Genomic DNA, 18731 nt, shown 5'->3' on the forward strand with positions numbered 1-18731 from the left:
AGCAAATAGAAATAATTTTGGTAATCCTAATTGACCAAAAGCAGGAAAAGTTTAATTTGATTTAATGTTAGACGGTGAGAAAAAAAAGGTTATGTGCCTTTTTATATAGTGTATGTAAATTTCTGGTTTCAACTGTATCTAGCAGTAGTGGTGGCCTTTGCCTCTAGGGGTTTTAGTGAGCATTGCTCCTTTAAGAAGGACTTGCTGGTTGTAGGAAGCTGGGCTGTACAGTATAACAGATGGGTACAGTTTCTCTGCAGAATTTAGGGTGTTTATGGTAAAAATGGGCCACAAAACAATGTTGGCTCAAACGTATGCTCTATTGAATTTTCTTTAAGCGTTTAACATTTTCACCCATAAAGCCTGTCTGTGTTTTGTCCCTATCTTATGCAAAAGCACACAACTGGTAGCCATAGCCTGCATTGCAAAACAGTGACTAAAACACAGAGGCTTAACTCTGTGTAACAAATAAATGCTTCAAACATTTTGGAAACTGCGTATGTTTGAGCCAACACTGTTTTGGAGGTCATTTTTACCAAAAACTCCACAGAGAAACTGTACCCATCTGTTGCACTGTATAGCAGTGACCAACAACTGGCAGCCTGGGGGCCACATCAGGCCCGCCAGAGCTTCCCATCTGGTCCCCTGGAGATTTCTGAAACCAGAAAATGTGCATAGGAAAAATATGTTGTGGTATTTGGGGTATGTTATTTCAAAAACTCCCTTTGGGCTCTAAAATGTAAAACATAAAATTTTACAGAAATCCATCAGACATAATTAGTGAATATGATGTGTGATAACACTCATTAGTCCGTTCTTGAGTAAAGCGCCCGTACATTTTTCCTGCCTGGGAACCACAATATTAGACTGGTTTCCCGCCCTCTTTTCTCCACCAATCACAACACAGCATTTTAGCCTCAAACCCAGTGATGGACAACATGCCAGCCCCAGAAAAATGCAGCCAAAACATCGCAATCGCCCCCTAGTGGCAGTTGCACTTCAAGCAACTGGGGCTGATCTCGCTGCCAAAGGCAGAAATTATTTACATTTTTGAAAGAAAAAATAAAATGATGAGTAAATATATTTTAAATGGGCAAAAATGTTTAGTTAAATTTAGTTTTGGGGAAGTCTTCCAAGACTTCTCTTTGGCGTCTTCCAAGTAAAAGCTGGCCCTTGTACAAATGTAGTTGATGCTGTATAGCCTAGCTTCCTGGCCAGTCCTTCTTAAAGGAGCAACGCTCACTGGAATCACTGGAGGTGAATGCTACAACTACTGCTAGGTACCTCATATAGCTCACCTTAAAAAATACTGGAATATCCCTTTAAGATCAGGGTGATCGGAGGACAATGCAAAGGTTAAAGGTGACTGTGCTGAAAACAGGTATCAAACCTGATGCAGTGGGTTAAAGGGGACTTTTAGTGTAATTTGACAAATAGGCCAGGATATTCCATCATGTTTTTGAAGGGGACGATGAGGTATTTCCAATAATTTTTGCATGCTTTATAAAAGGCCTGATAAAGATTTCACACTTGAAGTTTTAAGAATAGTGTAGTCCTACTAAAGTTAAACTGCAGAGCCTGAAAGTGAAGATCTGAGCTCTCTGTTTTCCCTAAATGACAGCTTGTGTGTTTATTGTAATTATTACGTGGAGTTTGGAGGCAGCGCTGAATCCACAAGTCAACAGGAAAACAGGCTTTAAACCTCAAATATAAACAGTCAGAACCACAAACACCATCCAAAGGATACAGGCCGTCTGCTCTGTTGAAGGAAATTCGACTTCCTTCCCAACATTCAACAGCGACAACACACTTCACCCAAAAGCACACAAACACCAGCGTTTAATAAAAATTATGACCTTTAAATGTCGACACTGAACAATCTCCAGGCTCAGCCTCCTGCAGCATGTTCTGAACTTTAACAGAAAGCTCGGCATCTGCAGGGATCTGCTCTGTGTTGCTTTCTGACACTTAAATAGCAACCAGAGCTGCTCACAGACAAAAACGACAGCTTTTAGAAGCTTCATATTTGCTTAACGTTGTTGAAGAGACGACAGAGAGATTTGGATTGGTGCAGCATTGGCAGGACTGCTGGTGTTTGCTGGTCTGTTTGTGAATGATATCGGCCTTAGAGGGTGAGGAGACAGAGAAAAAGGAGTAAAGATAGCAGAGGTACCAGAGAGCACAGTCGAGCAGCACAGGAAGGAAGTGAGATAAGATAGCGTGGGTTTAGACAAGCGGTTTGATATGAAAAAAGAAAAACGCTGAGAAAGGTTTCTATCATAAGGTAATAAAATGGCATGTTTTTACAAGAAGAAAACATTGTGCGGAAATATTTCCCTACTCGGTTATTTTATCTTCAAAAAACTTCCCTAAACAGACTCTGTGAAGTCATCTTTTTATGCCTCACATGCATCTGTTAAAAAAAGAGGAACCTCAAACCACTTCTCTAGAATTAAACTCTGCAATGTTGTTGGGTTTTTTCTAAAAATGGGGCATGTACAGAGTCTGAACACCAGACTGAAACCTTTAAATGTCTAAAGGAGTGGAGGACTCTGGACATGTTTTGTTTTTCTGATTTAATGGAGAATATTCAGTAAGAAAACTGGAAGTTAGTCTTCTGTTTGGGTGCTGATCATACAAAACCTTACATTAACTGTGGAAGTGAAAGTGCTGATTTAACACAACATCAGCAAGATAAATTTAGATAGAGTTTAGTGATGAAAAATAAAACCTATTTAGTTATTCAGGTGGAGAGAAGTTCCACTGATGCGTGAATATTAAGTACAAATTAGAATCATTAGACTAGAATGTTGGTGCTGAACTGTTGGACATTAAAAAGCCATGATATTTCACTCCTGTGCATAAAAGTGGCAAAAACTCAAGCAGAGATGAGGTGAAAAAGCTGAAGAAGTGTGAACCCTCTTCGTCATCTTCACTCAGAGCAGCGAACAAACTCAAACTTTGTATGACGTCCAGTTAGTTAAAATTATAAATGTAATGTTGAAACCAACAGTGGCAACAGCTTTCAATTTGATGCTTTCAAGTTTGGCTCAGAAAAATGACTATCATTATCAAAAAATGCCATCAATGTGTTCAAAACTTTAGGTTTTGATGAGAAACCTGAAAAAATCATTAAAGATAAATAAAGAGTTGGATTATTAAGAAGTAAAACTAAGGAATAAAATGAATGATCAGGTTACTTTGAAAGTTTCCTAGTGCACATCAAAGTCCTCCATTCAAGATTTGTCAGTATTTTTTTTACCATTACATTGTAACTCTTTAAGTGTTATTCTAACTCTATCATCTTTTCAATTCATGATTTACATCAAAATTTAAATTTTCACTGACTATTTTTCCTTAACTCAAAGGTTTTTTTTCATTTGTTTGCATTAAGGAAGCTGAAAATCCAGCACTTTTACACCAGTAAGTAGGAAAAGGCCACTGTGTCCACTGCTGCTGTCTGTTTAACTTTGGCTCCCTCTAGTTGTGGAACTAAGAAACTACAACCCACTCTACTTTATGATCCCAGAATGATTTAAATAAACCAAAATTACTTGATGTTTTTAGACACATATAATATTTTTTTTCCAAAGTGATCCAGGCTAGTATTCATGTTTTTAAAAAAGCACATGAGCTGTAGAATAATTCCTTTTTTATTTAATAGCGCAGCTTTATAAAACATTTGAATATTAACTCAGTGTAAACATGTTGAAACAGCAGATAAAGGTGGGATTTAAAGGGGGAGGGGCCAAAACTTAAACTCTAAACTATTGGTCTATGATGGCACTTGACTTTTTCTGCGTGTGCGTCTGTTTCTTTGACGAGTCCTCCTTCCTCCGCCTCTGTCGTTGTCTCTGTCTGCTCTGCTGGAGCCGGTACGTTTTTCTGGCCTGTGCTCGCTCCTTCTCCAGGACCTCTGTGTCGTCCAGGATCTCCAGGCCTGGAATCTGACTGATCACATATTGTCTATGAAGGCAAAGAAAATGAAGCGTTAACGAGACAACCATTCAGTTTGACACTCACTTCTACTTAATTCTTACTCATTATGAGTTGCCACTCGTTCATATCTTTCCCTTCCTCCATTCTTTCTCTCTTCCTGCTCTGGCGATCAGCTGATTTTGGACGCTCACTCTCTTAAGTACTCAGCTAAACAGATTCAGATTCATCAGGCACCTGTCATATTTTACATTTGCCACCCTCTCGTTCACAGTCATTCAAGTGTGGACGATAGACCCTCCTCCACCCCAGCCACCTCCATTCAGATCATCAGCATCCAGTCCAGATCCTCACAGGTCTCCTGCTAATTTCATCCTGCACACCTCAGTCTCCCCCTTTAAGCCACCTCATTACTGTCCTGGTCCAGCTTGTCAGGAGTCTACTCCTCATCTGATCCTGAATCTCTCATCAACACCGCCACCAGTGTCTGGACTCTATAGGGGGGTTGTCCTATTACAGCAGTCAGCCTCTTTACCCCATCAAGTACATGACGTCATCACGATGGAGTCTGTTCGCCAAAGACATTTCATATTTCTCTTCCATCAAAATCTGTAAAGTAAATAACGGTTCACTCATATTTAAGTCTCTCCTGATTAAAATGTATCAGGATGTCCTGCTGAACCTACATGTCATCTTTTCAACATTCATTTAGTCTGATGTCTAGGGTGGGTGTAATGGTTTAACTGGTGCTGAATTAAGTGGTGACCCCATTAAACATTCAACTGTGCTGCTTTAACTTCCTGAGACCTGAGATTTTGTTTTGAATACATATTACTTTCTCCCACTTATTTGGGATAATTAGAGCCTGACAAGTTTAAAAGCTCAGCCTTGTCTTTGAACAGGATTTTTTTTTTTCAAAAATGACGTCTACTACCAAAATAAATTCCTTAAATAAATAATTTTTAAAAAACTAAAATTTAAGTGAAATTTCTACACAATAATTTTAAAGTTTCCCATATAAAGTACCCTAAAATTTCTTTAAACATTTCTCAAATGTTTCAGAGTATCATGAAGCCTAAATTTCCTTTTAAAAAATTCCCCCAAAATTCAATTTAAATTCTTAAATAATCCTTAAATTGCAATGCATGTTCCCTAAAACATACAAATAACATAAGAAAAGAAAGCATAGGTAGCTCTGCACTTATGTCCATGACAAATTTCCCCCCGGGGACAATAAAGTTTATCCTTATCCTTTGCAGATGCCTGTCTAAACAAAATGAACGCTTAATGACCATGACTTTCTTGTGGCGTTAATTTTTTTGGAAACCAGGCATTAGCTTTGAAATCCTCTGTTTATGAAATAAAATAAGGGCACAAATACTTTGAGTCTCTCGTTATGGTTAAATGAAGGTTTTTCCGTGTTTTAAACTGAAGTTTGGGAGACGGTGGTTTATACACTAAATGTCTAACGGGTTTGTAAAACAAGCCAACAGGTGGCTGCAGAGGCAGAGATTGAACATGAGATGACGAGACAGTAAGCAGCAACACTAAAAGAGTATCACATTACGAGTTTTACAAATTAAGTCAACACAAAAGGCCTGAGTAACAGTGAATACACCTGCTTTAGCATTATAAAGAGACTGAAGGCTCACATGTTCTTTATGAACACGTCACTACAGATTAAATTACAAATCACGAGTCTGGTTTTTATCCTTAGCTAGGACTTAAATTTAATCTCATATAAAGACGGAGACTAAAGCAGCTTTCTTTCTCTTAAGAGAGGTTACGCCGTTCCTATTACAACACACAGCAAGTTAACACTGTTCCTCCTTCTTTCCAGAACAATCTCTGGATAAACTACAATAATATAAAAAAGAAGGAGCATATGCACTCAGTTTTAGCTGCTTTCTGATCACTCCAAGGCCTTCCAGGAATCATTTTAAGATTGATTTAAAAGCTGGGTCAATATTCGTTATAAGATGTTTTTATAATCCCTCACAGCCTTTTAGGTCCACATAAGTTCTACATAAGAGAATCAGGAGCTTAGCTTTTTTTAACGATACGCCAAAACTAAGGAATGCAAAATATGCAAAACTCTGTGAATCAGTTCACTGATTAGAGATGCCGGAGTCAGAAAGACTCACAAGTCCAACAGGCTGCACACTGCCTGATCCTAAGAGGGAAATGTTCCAGCCTTCTTTCTCCAATTCAGTATATGTGGTTTAAAACACCTGAATAAGCCTATAATATTTACATTTCCAGACATATGAAAGCAAAGAGCCTGTTAAATGTGAAGTTTCGTCAGTTATGAGATGAGAGAATATCAGGTGCACAGAAAGCAACCATGATGCCGACCTGTAGTCTTTGTATTGGGTCAGACTTCCTCCATTGAAGTAGCTCGGCGCTGCCTCGTTGTTCATCATACTGAGGATTCTGTAGGATCATAAAAGCAGTAATGATTATCAGTTCTTGCTTTTATTGCAGTATTTCCTGTGCAGAGATAACAAGCAGCCCCGGCCTTACTTTATGTTGGGGAACTTCCGTTTGATTTCCTCCACGAACACGGGCAGGTTGTTGATCTTGTTCTTGTTGATGCACACTGTGGTGACGCTCGGCATGTACGGAAACTTGATGTGCGACGTGTAGTTGTTGCAGTCCAGGATCAGCGTACTGAGCTTCTCCAGACGTCCCAGCAGAGCCGGGTTCCAATAAGGACTCAATGAAGGAGAACACACGGAGACAAGAGGTTTACAGAGACCCTAAAAAGGACCTAATGGTTAGGTTGCCACCCCATGTACCCAGGCAGCCCTGGTTCAAGTTATGCCTGTGGCTCCTTTCCCAAAAGTCTTTTCCCAGTCTCTCATCCTCTGTCAATAAAGGCAAAATAAGCCTAAAAATAGTCAGTGCAGATATTAGATGGGGGCTCTCATAAATAAGTCAAACAACTATATGTGGGACCTGTCAGCCCTGAAACACTTTCATCTTGTGTTGTGTGACATAGAGGACAACAGTAAAGGCCACATTTAGGTTCGTCACAACCTCCAGACAAAAGAGCTTTCTTTCTGCCTTCTTCTATTTCTTTTATCAGTGAAGTTGACCAGTGAGAGTGCGGCGCTCTGCATGTGCAAAGGTCACAAATGTAAACAAAGCAACTGTTAAAGTGAAAGCAGAATAATGAAGTTGGTGCTTTGACAGACAGTTGAAGTTTGTCTTGCTCTGACAATAACATCACTGCTGTGATGAGGTGCTGCATTTCGTAACTAACGGCCTATAGCTGATTAAAATACTGGCCTGCATCAGCTGTTAATATTGGCCTTTGTCAGCTGTAGATATCAGCCTAAATTGGCCTGTACCAATGGTTAATTTTGGCCTATGTTGACTGTAAATATTAGCCTGTATCAGCTGTTAATATTGGTCTATGTTAGCTGTTGTTATCACCCTAAATTGGCCTATATTGTCTGTTAATACTGGCCTATATCACTGGTAAGTTTCTGCCTATATTGGCTGTAAATTTAGGCCTGGATCAGCTGTTAATGTCAGCCCATGTCAGCTGTAGATATTAGCATATATTGGCCTTTATCAATGGTAAATTTCTGCCTATATTGGCTGTAGTATTGGCCTGTATCAGCTGTAGATACCAGCATATGTTGGCCTGTATCAATGATAAATTTTGGCCTATACTGGCTGTAAATATTGGCCTGTATCAGCTGTTAATATTGGCCTATGCCAGCTGTAGATCTCAGCCTATATTGGCCCATTTTAAATGATTAATTTTGGCCAATATTGGCTGTAAATACTAGCCTGTATCACAGGTTTATTTCTGCCTATACTGGCTGTGAATATAGGCCTGGATCAGCTTTTAATATTGACCAATGTCAGCTATAGATATCAGCATATATTGGCCCATATCAATGGTAGATTTTGGGCTATAAGGGCTGTAAATACTGGCCTGTATTAAATTTTGATATCAGCCTATGACAGCTGCAGATATCAACCTATATTGGCCCGTATCAATGGAAATTTTGGCCAATATTAGCTGTAAATACTGGCCTGTATCAAGGGTTATTTTCTGCCTATATTGTCTGTGAATATAGGCCTGGATCAGCTTTTAAGATCAGCCTATGTCAGCTATAAATATGGTTAATATTGGCCTATGCCAGCTGTAGAAATCAGCCTATATTGGCCCCTATCAATGGTAATTTTGGCCTATATTGGCTGTAAATACTGGCCTGTATCAGCTTTGAATATCAGCCTATGTCAGCTGTAGATATCAGCGTATATTGGCCCATATCAAAGGTTAATATTGGCCTATATTGGCTCTAAATACTGGCCTGTATCAACTGTTAATATTGGCCTTTTCTCAGCTGTAGATATCAGCCTATATAGGCCCATATCAAAGGTTAATATTGGCCTATATTGGCTGTAAATACTGGCCTGTATCAGCTGTTAATATTGGCCTTTTTTCAGCTGTAGATATCAGCCTATATAGGCCGATATCAAAGGTTAATTTTGGCCTATATTGGCTGTAAATACTGGCCTGTATCAGCTGTTAATATTGGCCTATGTCAGCTATAGATATCAGTGTATACTGGCCTGTATCAATGATAAATTTTGGCTGTGGATATTGGCCTATGTCAGCTGTAGATATCAGCATATACTGGCCTGTATCAATGGTAAATTTTGGCTGTGGAAATTGGCCTGTATCAGCTGTTAATATTGGCCTTTGTCAGCTGTAGATATCAACGTATATTGGCTTGTATCAATGGTAAATCTTGGCCTATACTGGCTTTTGGATATTGGCCTGTAACTCCTTCAAAAAACAAAATTGAGACTTTGTCATAAACAGTGAATTGTGTTTTTTTTTTATAAACACATCAGATGTCCACTGATGTATTTAAGCCAATCATGACATGCAAATCCCCCTTTTGCAACCCTTCATAGGAGTAGAAATTCTTCATCACATTCACTTTTTGACTTCTTATGTTTCATCCTCAGTGTGTCTCACCAGCCATGTTTACATGGACAGAAATAATCAGGATCTTTGTTGGTGAAGGCAAGAAGCTAGAGCATAAAACAAACCACTTGGTTATCCATGCTTCCCATCTGCCTTTCGCTTGCTTGTTCATAAAAGGATACTCCTCTAGTGAATTGTTACTCAGGTCCAGCACCTCCAGGCTCTCCGTCTGTGTTAGAATAGTCTCATAGGGGATTTCTGTCAGGCCCTGGTACGCAAAAGAAAGCCACTGAAAGCTTGGGGCTTGGCCGGTTTGACTGTGTTGGCCTGAGGATTGATGATCCATGGGACGGCGCCAGTTTAACCTCTTCAGCTCCAGCTTTTATGGTTGAAGAGTTGGAGAGAATTCAGATGAATCTGTCATGATCAAACCTGGAATAAAGAACAAGAACATAGTCTGAATTAATTGGTATTTAATATTGCATTTTTTAAACATACAGGGAGTAAATTCTGCCCCCAACAGGCTCTCAATCAAAAAACACAGTTGTGGAAATGCATTGAAGTGCATTTCCACAACATCACCCTAAAGGAGCTACACTGTCAGTATGACTTCAGACATTCATACTGCACTTAAATTGCAAATGAGCTTTGCACTCTTTAAATTATTGTTTAAATTTATTGATTTCAATCCGTCTTTTGAATATGTTTCTTGGCCAGGTCACCCTTGTCGAAGAGATCTCTATGGGTCTTCATCTGGTTAAATAAAGGCCAAATGAAACAAAAAGATACTGCAACAGAGTGTTATTACATGCCCTCGCCTTTCAATTCACATTTTTGTGTTTTAGCTTTGCATGAAAGTGAGAGAGTACGGCACAGTGGTCGCTTCCCTGCTGGCTCTGCTGATCCTGTTCTGCCTCTGTAATGCCTATAATAAGAAGAATCACCTTGTCCACACATAATGCCTCCACAACTCACAACAACAGTTAAAGATCACATGGGCACAAATAATACAGCTTAAAACAGCATAGTGAATTAAGCTGATGATAAAAGATGACGAGTAGAGATGCCATGCTCAGCTCCACCTCTGCTGCTTGCTCTAGTTTTACTCTACTACTAATTTACTTTACTCTTATTCTAGTTTTGCAAAGAAAAATTGAGTGAATAGAAAACACTCAACCATGAGAGCTTAAAGCTGATATCTTCCACTTTCACTCCCCTCCACTGGAAATGATACATGCACTGAGCTCATAGAGCACTCTTTTCAACAAAAAATGCAACCCATAAGGTGTTTTTTGCTAAACAGTAAACCGCTGTTTGTGTTTTGAATGACTCTCACATAATGAGGCAGGGAAGCTGTTGCTTTGTGAGCAGTTTGTGGCATTCGCTCCCTTGAACAGCTTTTCTCTCTCACTAATGTTAAAGTCATCCATGAAACCAAAAAGACGGTGTGAGGATACTCACTCCTGCAGCTCATTGAGGCAGGTGATGCAATCATTCAACTCACCTGCAGAGTCAGGTGTGTGGCTGATTAGCCTTGATGATGACCAGGTGTGGGAAGCTTATATATGCTCCTGAGCTCCAGCTCTCCTTGCTGACTCATTGTCTCACCTTCAGAGATTCTGAGAGCATCTCCCTGGGTTTTCTCGTGTGTGTTTTGCATGAAAGAGTTTTCACAAGCATTTATAAACCTTTCTAAAGGAAGACTTAGTTTACTGGTCACTGAAAGATCATTGAGTATCAGTGCTGAGGGTTTTTACCCAGCCATTTTTGGTTTCCTTGTTTAAGCTGATCTAGTTGCCTTTGCATGTCATTTGAGTTTACTCAATCTCCCAAGTTGTTTCAGTTTGTTGTCAGCTGCTTGGCAGCAGTGGTTTAGTTTCTTGTTTGCACTTTGAACGGGAGCTTTTAGGTTATTTCTTACCAGCATATAGCTTTTGTTTTCTTTCCCCGCTTCCTATTGATCGCCTACGATCTTAGTGGTTATCCTGTTAGGATAACTTAAAGAACCCCACCCTCTGCCTTATCCGCAATTGTGTCCTAACTCCCCTCGTCCTGACAGACGGTTTACTGTTTAACAAATAGACCTTGGAGCCCAGTTTTTATTTGACAAAGTCCTCGATCACACTGCGACTTGCTTTTACTTTCTGTCCCTAAAATGCATTTTGAAATGGGTAAAAGGAATTAAGAAGAAGTTTCGACTAATGAAGCTTAGCGTAAGTTCATGCAGGATGCAAGAAGTTTCACTTCAATTCACTCTTTCATTCATTAGTAACCACTCATTCACCTGCCCCCCCTTTTCCCCGCACCTGTTCCTGCTCTAATAATCATCAGTGGGCGTTTACTCACTTAAGCTTTGAGCCAATCCCTCTCAGACATGACCTCTCGCAATCCAATCATCTTGCAGCTGTCATATTTTAAAATCTGTTCTCTTTATATGTGTCCCCTCTATTTCTGTTATTTTTTATTTTAACCAGTTATTCCAACACAGTTCACATCAGAATTATCACTGTTAATTCAACTCCCATAGTGTTAAATTCAACACTTTCTTTGGGTTTATATAACTCTAAATAAATATATTTGGGGTATACATTTATGTACACAGTAAAAAGCACAATTCTCATTCTTTAGAAAGATTGTGGCCTTGCATTAAACAAGTGTGGCAAAGTAAAGGGTTTCATAGCAAAGGAGAAAAGGACAGATCACCTACTACAGGCAAGACCAACTTAGTGGATAACTTCATTCATGGTGCAGAAGTATTTAACATCAAAACTGGCCATAACTCACTGAAACATGAGCAAAAGAGATCACTGTACAACAGGCAATATCTAAAACACATAAACACTCTACCCAAGGGCATGATGGGAAAACTCAGCCCCACAGATTTCACATGGCAGTGGGACTGACTCTACAGTGTTGAATCAACACTAAATGGATCAACACCGTCCAATAACTCCAACACTGAAGGCCATTAAACTTAGAATGGAGTCAAAATTATACTTCAGCTCTGAATTGTTTAATTTTGTAACATAAACACTCCAGTTTTAGCTACGCACCATTGATTGGACTGAAAAGCCCTCTTCAGTGACCGCACGGCTGGAGTCACTCAGACTCTGTCTGGTATTTTCTACAGTCCATGGATACAACAGAGCAACAGAACAGCAGTGTTTCCACATAAGATGAACATGTATTTTCACAGCCACCATCAGACACATCCTGCTACAACTGTAAAATAAAGCATTTCTTTGTTTTTGAAAACTGTTGGAAATATCTGATGTTATTCAGCTGAATAAATCAGACATTCTTTCCATTCGCATCACATTTAAAGATCCCATCAGTTGGTCAGCCAAACATTAGTCAAGCCTTTTATTCTAATGCTCTCCTAAATATTAACCTAACTGCATCACATGCCATTCTAATAATTTCAGCTCTACTGCTCTATATCCAGCGGCTCATTGACATTTAGAGATGAACCACACTCTTGAACACTATCTGATCTTTAGCGCAACTTCTATCACGTTATCTACAATCTTGAAACCCATCGGCTATCATCTGACAACCATAAACCTCTGGTTTCCATGGCCAATTATTCAAGGTTTTTAGTCTGAAGACAAACAAATTCCTCAGTCCCTAGTCTGTTTAAAGCAAGTAAAAAAGCTGTTTATGTAAAGATATCTGTTTATAGAGATAGATAAACTCCAAATTTAATGATTGTATTTCATTATGGCTCATGTGTTCAGCCTATTTTGCATTCCTCAAACGACCACAGTCAGCTCAAAAACTTTTGGACAGTTCAACTTAAGGCTGTCCTGATACCAGAATTTTTACATGTTAGAAATAAAAATCATCAATATAGATGAATGATTCAACACCACAGCTATGAATATTGAAGTCCTAGATACCCAGCACTCTCTATGTCCTTGTTTTTAACACCAGTGATTGAAAAATGTAAAATTGTAAACATGTTTTACAACTAGACAGAGGACCATGTATCTTCAGCTTTTTGGTTAAAAAGAATGACTTGAGATCTTTTCACACTTTGACACTTTTGAATATTTAAATTACATCAAAATAACACCAAGTTTTAAATCACATGCAGAGTGTTCATGTTTGAACAACCTTAAGGCTATGTGTCCATAGCCTGTGTTTTTAGGACCTCAGTTCCAGAAAGCTTCTAGACAGCCATTGTTGCTACATTGCAGAAAATATATCCCTCTTTCCTTGGTAAAATCTGTAGCGTTTTGACAAATAGCTCTATGTACTTTGTATTTCTGTATTTCATAGGACTATCACATAGAAAAACATGCAGATAATGTAAAGGAATCCTGTCCTGACACAGGCAGCAGCTGCAAACCTTAAAACTACCCTCCAGAAAAGACAAGCGGGACCGGTTTCTCTTCTGCTATTGTCAAAAGCCCCGCTCCTTCATGGTTTTGATTGGCAAGTGAGGGAGAAGAGACAATAACGAGCACAGCGCTGTTCCAGATGTTGAACGGCTTTCAAATGAGAACAGCAACAAACAAAAAACATTTTAAGCATGGCAACAAAAACAGTTGACACTGAGGACGCTGAATGCTCAGAATATTGGACTACACCGGTTCTGGATTAAAGATTAGTGCCGCCAGCACTAGTGCTACTTCTAATGTTTCCTCTAAGGAAGCCTTTTGATAAATATGTGCAACTTCTTCAAGAGCTTCAAATAAGCTGGGCTGCATTTCAGCTCAAAATTTAAATTCAGTGCCCCAGACACAAAAATCTGCTCTTTTCATGGAGAATCTGCATTTCTAGGTAGATATCTAAAGCTTAACCAGTGGGAAACTAGGTAGGAATGATTCAAAACAAGCTGAGCAGGGTCACCTTCAGCTGTTACATACAGAAGAACTGAGGCTCCAATTAGCATTAAAAGTGTTGGTATTCATCCTCTTATACTGTTTAGTTTATCCTCTCATTTAGTATAATTTAATTGTTTTACTTTGATGAGTTAATGATTTATTAATTTAAGAATGAGAAAGATTTAGGCTGGAGGTATACTTGCTATTTCAACTTGTGTTTGCATATCGTATATAAATGTTTTAATGGAGGACACTGTTAAGAGGGTGCTCAGTAGAGCTCAGACTTTATACATCATCCTGATGTGTGGGATTAAACTACAAACATGGAGACACGATGGACGAGGTTACTGTGAGGTTAACTCAGAGATCAGAACTAACATTCTATCAACATCAATAATCAATAGTAACATCAGGTCAGCTCTGACCGATCACCAATACAGGCTCTCGTATCAGTTTAATGTAATTGGTGTATTAGGTGTCCATTATCTGGTGAGTTTCTGCAGACTGCATTCAGAGGTGTGAAGACAGAAAGAGTCCTTGTGAATGTTTCCTTCTTCGGTCTTTCATTAAAATGCCAAAATATCTTCATTAGACAAGTATTCAGTTACACCATATAGACAAAAGTATTCAGCCGCCTGACAATTCCACTTACAGGGGCTGTAATGACATTATATTCACATACATGTACTTTAGAGTTGGTCCCCCTTTTGCAGCTATAACAGCCTCCACTCTTCTTGGAAGGCTGTTTCTGTGAGAATTGTGCCCATTCATTCTGTAGAGCATTTATGTGGTCGGGCACTGATGGTGGAGCAGAAGGCCTGGCTCGCCATCTCAATTCCACTTCTCCCAAAGGTGCTGGGTGGGGTTGAAGTCAGGGCTCTGTGTGAAATGTTCAAGTTCTCCAAACTGAACTTCACGGTTGGATCAATACAGTCAGGCAGCTAACTTTCTCCTGGCATCTGCCAAATCCATCACTCCACAGAATACGTTTCTACTGCTCCACAGTCCAGTGTCGGTGTTTTATGTCACTCCATTTGATGCTTGGCATTGGTCTTGGTAATGTGAGGCTTGCGTGCAGTGGAAACCCATTTATGAAGCTCCTGCTGCACAGTCTTAGTGTTTACATTAATGCCAGTGGAAGTTCAGAACTCTTCAGCTTTGGATTCAGCAGAACGCTGGACTTTGATTTTATACACCTGTGGACATGACTGATTGAAACACCTAAATTCAATAATTAACAGGTGTGGCCCAATACTTCTGTCCATACAGTGTATCTGTATTGTTGTCTGTACCTCTGCACCAATGTAAATGGGTGTGTTTTAAACAAATAAAATGAAGGATGAAATTAATCGATTGAATAAAAAACTAATCAATACAAACAGACGGCGACGCACTAAGCTAAAAGTCACCAGTTTACATAATAACTGATTGAACTGAAACACTGATCTTGTTTTCATCATTTCACAAGTTGAAACGTTGACCCATTCAACCCAGTGCTTCTGCCGCAGCTAGTTAGACAGCCATGTTTGGCTCTGTTTAGAGACAGGGTAGACCTGGTTTGTCTATAAAACTGTCAGTGATCATTGTCTTTGCTGCTGTGTTGACTGTCACGTGGCATGTGCATACTGTAGATTATTTGAGAATGCACAGCTGACTCATCAAATGGACTGTAGGGACATGTGGCAGCCATTTTGCTTATATTTATATGTAGTTAACAGTTAGTATGACCATGCATGTATGGACAAATAAGACAGGATTGGAAGGTATTAGAAAGGTGTATGCTTTTTGATCAGAAAATGTTAGAAGGCCAGGAAAACAGGAAGCTCAAAAATCCTTGATTGTATGCAAAATGGGCTGAATTATCAAAGAAACAGCGTCTTTGGCTAAATTCTGTTTAAACCTGTGGATGAGCCACTCTTCCCTGTGTCACAGTGGCCTGTTTGATTTTGAGTTTCCTGTTATTTTTAAAGAATAGATTAAACGACATGCTGAAACAAACAAAAAGCAAAGGAGAGGGTCAGCAATGTCTCCTGGTCCCTAAAAGTTTTTCTTTCTATCTTGAAACCTCCAACTTTCTGAAAAAATGCATCACACCACTACATATCAGTGCGTCACTGCACATGAAACAACCTAAATAAGGAAAATTGAATATTCATTGAATACTCAATAGCAGTACTCCTGCAGACATTTTCTTCTAATGATCATTTAGAGAAATTATATGATGTGGGGTGTACATTTTTGAGAAAATTTTCTTTATTTTACGTTTTAATACCATTGCAAGTACATCTAATTAAAGTATGTGTTCAGTTGCTTTTTGCAATGTGCAGTTTGGAAATTAAAAACAACTAATTTCATCATTTCGGGTCATGTTATGATGCAGTGGTACTGAAACAGGCATCAAAATAGTTTGTCATATCCTTGTTCAAATTCTTATATTGTGACAACTCTACTATAAACACAATATCCACACAAAATTCAATCTATGAAAGAGTATTTGTCTACTTTCTAGGCCCAGAAATCATTACACCATGTCCTAACAGCAGAAATCACATCACATTACACAGCATCCATTAAAAATGTATTTCTTTGCCCTGCATATTTCAAGTTCTCCGTCTAAAATAGTATGATATCTACGCCTTGGCTGTGTATCGACAAACCTTTAACAGCTTCAAGCCAAATACCTTTGTTTCTGTGTTTGCACACGTCAAAGCACAACAGATTTCTCACACACACATATGAATATTATTAATGCACAACCATCTCTACTTTGTAAAGTAATCCAACAACCTCTGTGATTGGGAAAAGTGAGGGTAGATCAAGTAAATCTTCCTGTCTGACAGTCTTGGTTCCTTGCCATCTCCCTCTTTTCTTGTTCCACATCTGTATCCACATGAGAGGAATTGACATTTCCCCCAGAAACTTGATAGATGCACACGCTTTGCAGTCCTAGTAGCACTTTTTAAAAGACACTTTAACTTGTGAACAAAGTTCCAAGAGACAAAAGGCAGATGAGAGGATATTATGATATACAACCTGACACAGGAGCCAAATAATAACAGAAATATTCACCTAGTGAGCCAAAAATATTGAAAGTATTTTGGCAAAACAGAAAACAAAAAGCTCCTTACAGCCAGTACAACAGGATGACTTACTGTGGAGTAAACTCTGAGAGAAACCAGCACAAAGATTTATATTGTTTAAAATGAGGCTGTTCTTTGTGTTAAAAGATAAGTATCGTAAATGACTGTGTGATTTCTGTCAGTCTTTTTCATGGCACATGCCCAAAGAAGACACACTGAAGTAAGTGAGTAGCTGCTTGTCAGTTAGCATGTTAGCTATCAGCTAGGACTCCATTTTAGTCAGCACTGGGGGTGAAAAATCAGTGAAGATGCACTTGAATCAAAAAATGAAAGGCTTCTCTCCAGAATGACCAGTATCTAAGATACAGATTTTTAAACTTTTGAGTCATTTTTTAGTTTTTATGGTGAAAAACATGCTGTTAGTGATCTTTAACTGTTCAAATACAGTATAGCAAGACAACCCCCTGACTTTTCAGCAGTGAAAAACAGACAAAGTCTCATCACACACATGTAACGAACGTATCTGGTCAGTATGAAGACGACTCACCGAGCTGAAGAGGATCCCGTGTATCCTTTCAATGCATGCAAACCTCTGAGGAGTTCTTACAGCTCATATAAAAAGCTCTCTTTCATGGCCGGTCTGTAGATCACATGATGGGGATAATCACGTTGGCGCTTAACCTTGTGGTTCGCGGGACCCACTGGCCCAGATCTCCATAACAGCAGCGGATTCTCATAAAGAGGGAGAGCTGACAACAACAACACAGGCTTAAACACAGCAGAGAGGACATGATAATACCTGATAATATGATTACAAATTATATAATACAAGCTGCTAACTTACGCAGTGAAAGCTGGACTGCTGATCATGGACAACGGCACATTACTGGAGTGAGAAATTACAGTCACTGTAAATTACAGGGGCAGATTTTTATTAAAATATCGGAATGATCATCTGAAAGATCTGAGATTTATGTCCCACATCTAATTTAACTTGAACAAAACAAAAGAAAATCCATATTTTTGTATGCATGTTCTTTTACCCATCTGTAAATAAAGAAAATATAAGAACTGATTGTAAAAAAAAAAAAAACTCCTGAAGACCTTGTCTTATTTAAATAACTTAATCTCAGAATTTACTTCAATATTTTCTCTTCACAAGTCAAAATCAGTATAAAGAGAATATATTGTGATTTAAAGCATTTTTTCTCAACATTATGAACTGATTTTAACACATTTTACTAAACTAAATAAATGATGATGCAAAACTTGTGATATTTTGCTTGAATTCAGCACTGCTATCTGTGCAAAATAATCCCTTTTTTCCTCCCTCCAGGTCAGACAAATATTATTTCTATTCCATTTCACTTCCAAACATGAAAAGCAAACAGTGCCCCTTTACAATAGCACTGTTTGTCTGTTAAATTGTGGTAATCTGATTAAACACAAATTAAATATATTAAAACAAACAGGATTTGGATGCAGTGCGCTGCAGGACCTGGAGGAAATTGCTTATTGAGAGCAATATCAACAATTATTTTGGCAACTAAAATATTTGGAAAACAAACCAGAGAAACCAGAACATTTTATCTGCCTCATGCAAAGACACTAACTTACATGTAAACCTGTGTGAGGTCTCAAAGCAGTCATTTGCTCCATTAGAGGCCCTTATTTTCATTGTTTATTTTCAAATTGCTGCATTAATTTATGCCTATGTGTTGTTCATTTTGCAGTTAACATCAAGCATTTATAAGTAAAAACTTTCTCAGTGTTTGACGGCCTAAAGCAGTGGTTCTCAACTGGTGGGTTGGGACCAAAAAGTGGGTCCCAAAGCTCTTTTCACTGGGTTGCCAATGTATGCTAGGAAAAAAGAGGGAGGCAGAAATTCTATATACAGAAGCCCTAAGTGGACAAAAGGTAAATCCATACATG

The 18731-nt window shown here is 38.7% G+C and overlaps 1 protein-coding gene across 3 annotated transcripts; it reads right to left on the reverse strand.

Moving 5' to 3' along the window:
• Positions 1-3656: 3656 nt before the first annotated feature.
• Positions 3657-17681, reverse strand: LOC121504930 (leucine-rich repeat-containing protein 72). Of its 3 annotated transcripts, XM_041780039.1 has the most exons (6): positions 17644-17681; positions 17347-17548; positions 9073-9322; positions 6460-6642; positions 6292-6369; positions 3657-3966 (listed from the first exon to the last, which is right to left on the reverse strand). In XM_041780039.1, exons 3-6 carry the CDS (start codon positions 9234-9236, stop codon positions 3768-3770), a joined length of 624 nt encoding a protein of 207 aa, XP_041635973.1. In that variant the 5' UTR covers positions 9237-9322; positions 17347-17548; positions 17644-17681; the 3' UTR covers positions 3657-3767. The 3 variants fall into 3 exon arrangements, with proteins under 3 accessions (XP_041635973.1, XP_041635974.1, XP_041635975.1); XM_041780040.1 differs by lacking the exons at positions 17347-17548; positions 17644-17681 and adding an exon at positions 10227-10288; XM_041780041.1 differs by lacking the exons at positions 17347-17548; positions 17644-17681 and having other exon boundaries at positions 9073-9336.
• Positions 17682-18731: the final 1050 nt, after the last annotated feature.

Source organism: Cheilinus undulatus, linkage group 22 (genome assembly GCF_018320785.1).
Source record: "Cheilinus undulatus linkage group 22, ASM1832078v1, whole genome shotgun sequence".
NCBI lineage: Eukaryota > Metazoa > Chordata > Actinopteri > Labriformes > Labridae > Cheilinus > Cheilinus undulatus.

Excerpts from the sequence above, each read along its gene's own strand:
- LOC121504930 (XM_041780039.1), bottom strand. The coding sequence starts at position 9,236 with ATGGATCATCAATCCTCAGGCCAACACAGTCAAACCGGCCAAGCCCCA. Across the intron at positions 6,643-9,072 it reads AGTAACAATTCACTAGAGGA|GAACCCGGCTCTGCTGGGAC; the intron begins GTATCCTTTTAT and ends GAGTCCTTATTG. Across the intron at positions 6,370-6,459 it reads CGGAAGTTCCCCAACATAAA|AATCCTCAGTATGATGAACA; the intron begins GTAAGGCCGGGG and ends ATGATCCTACAG.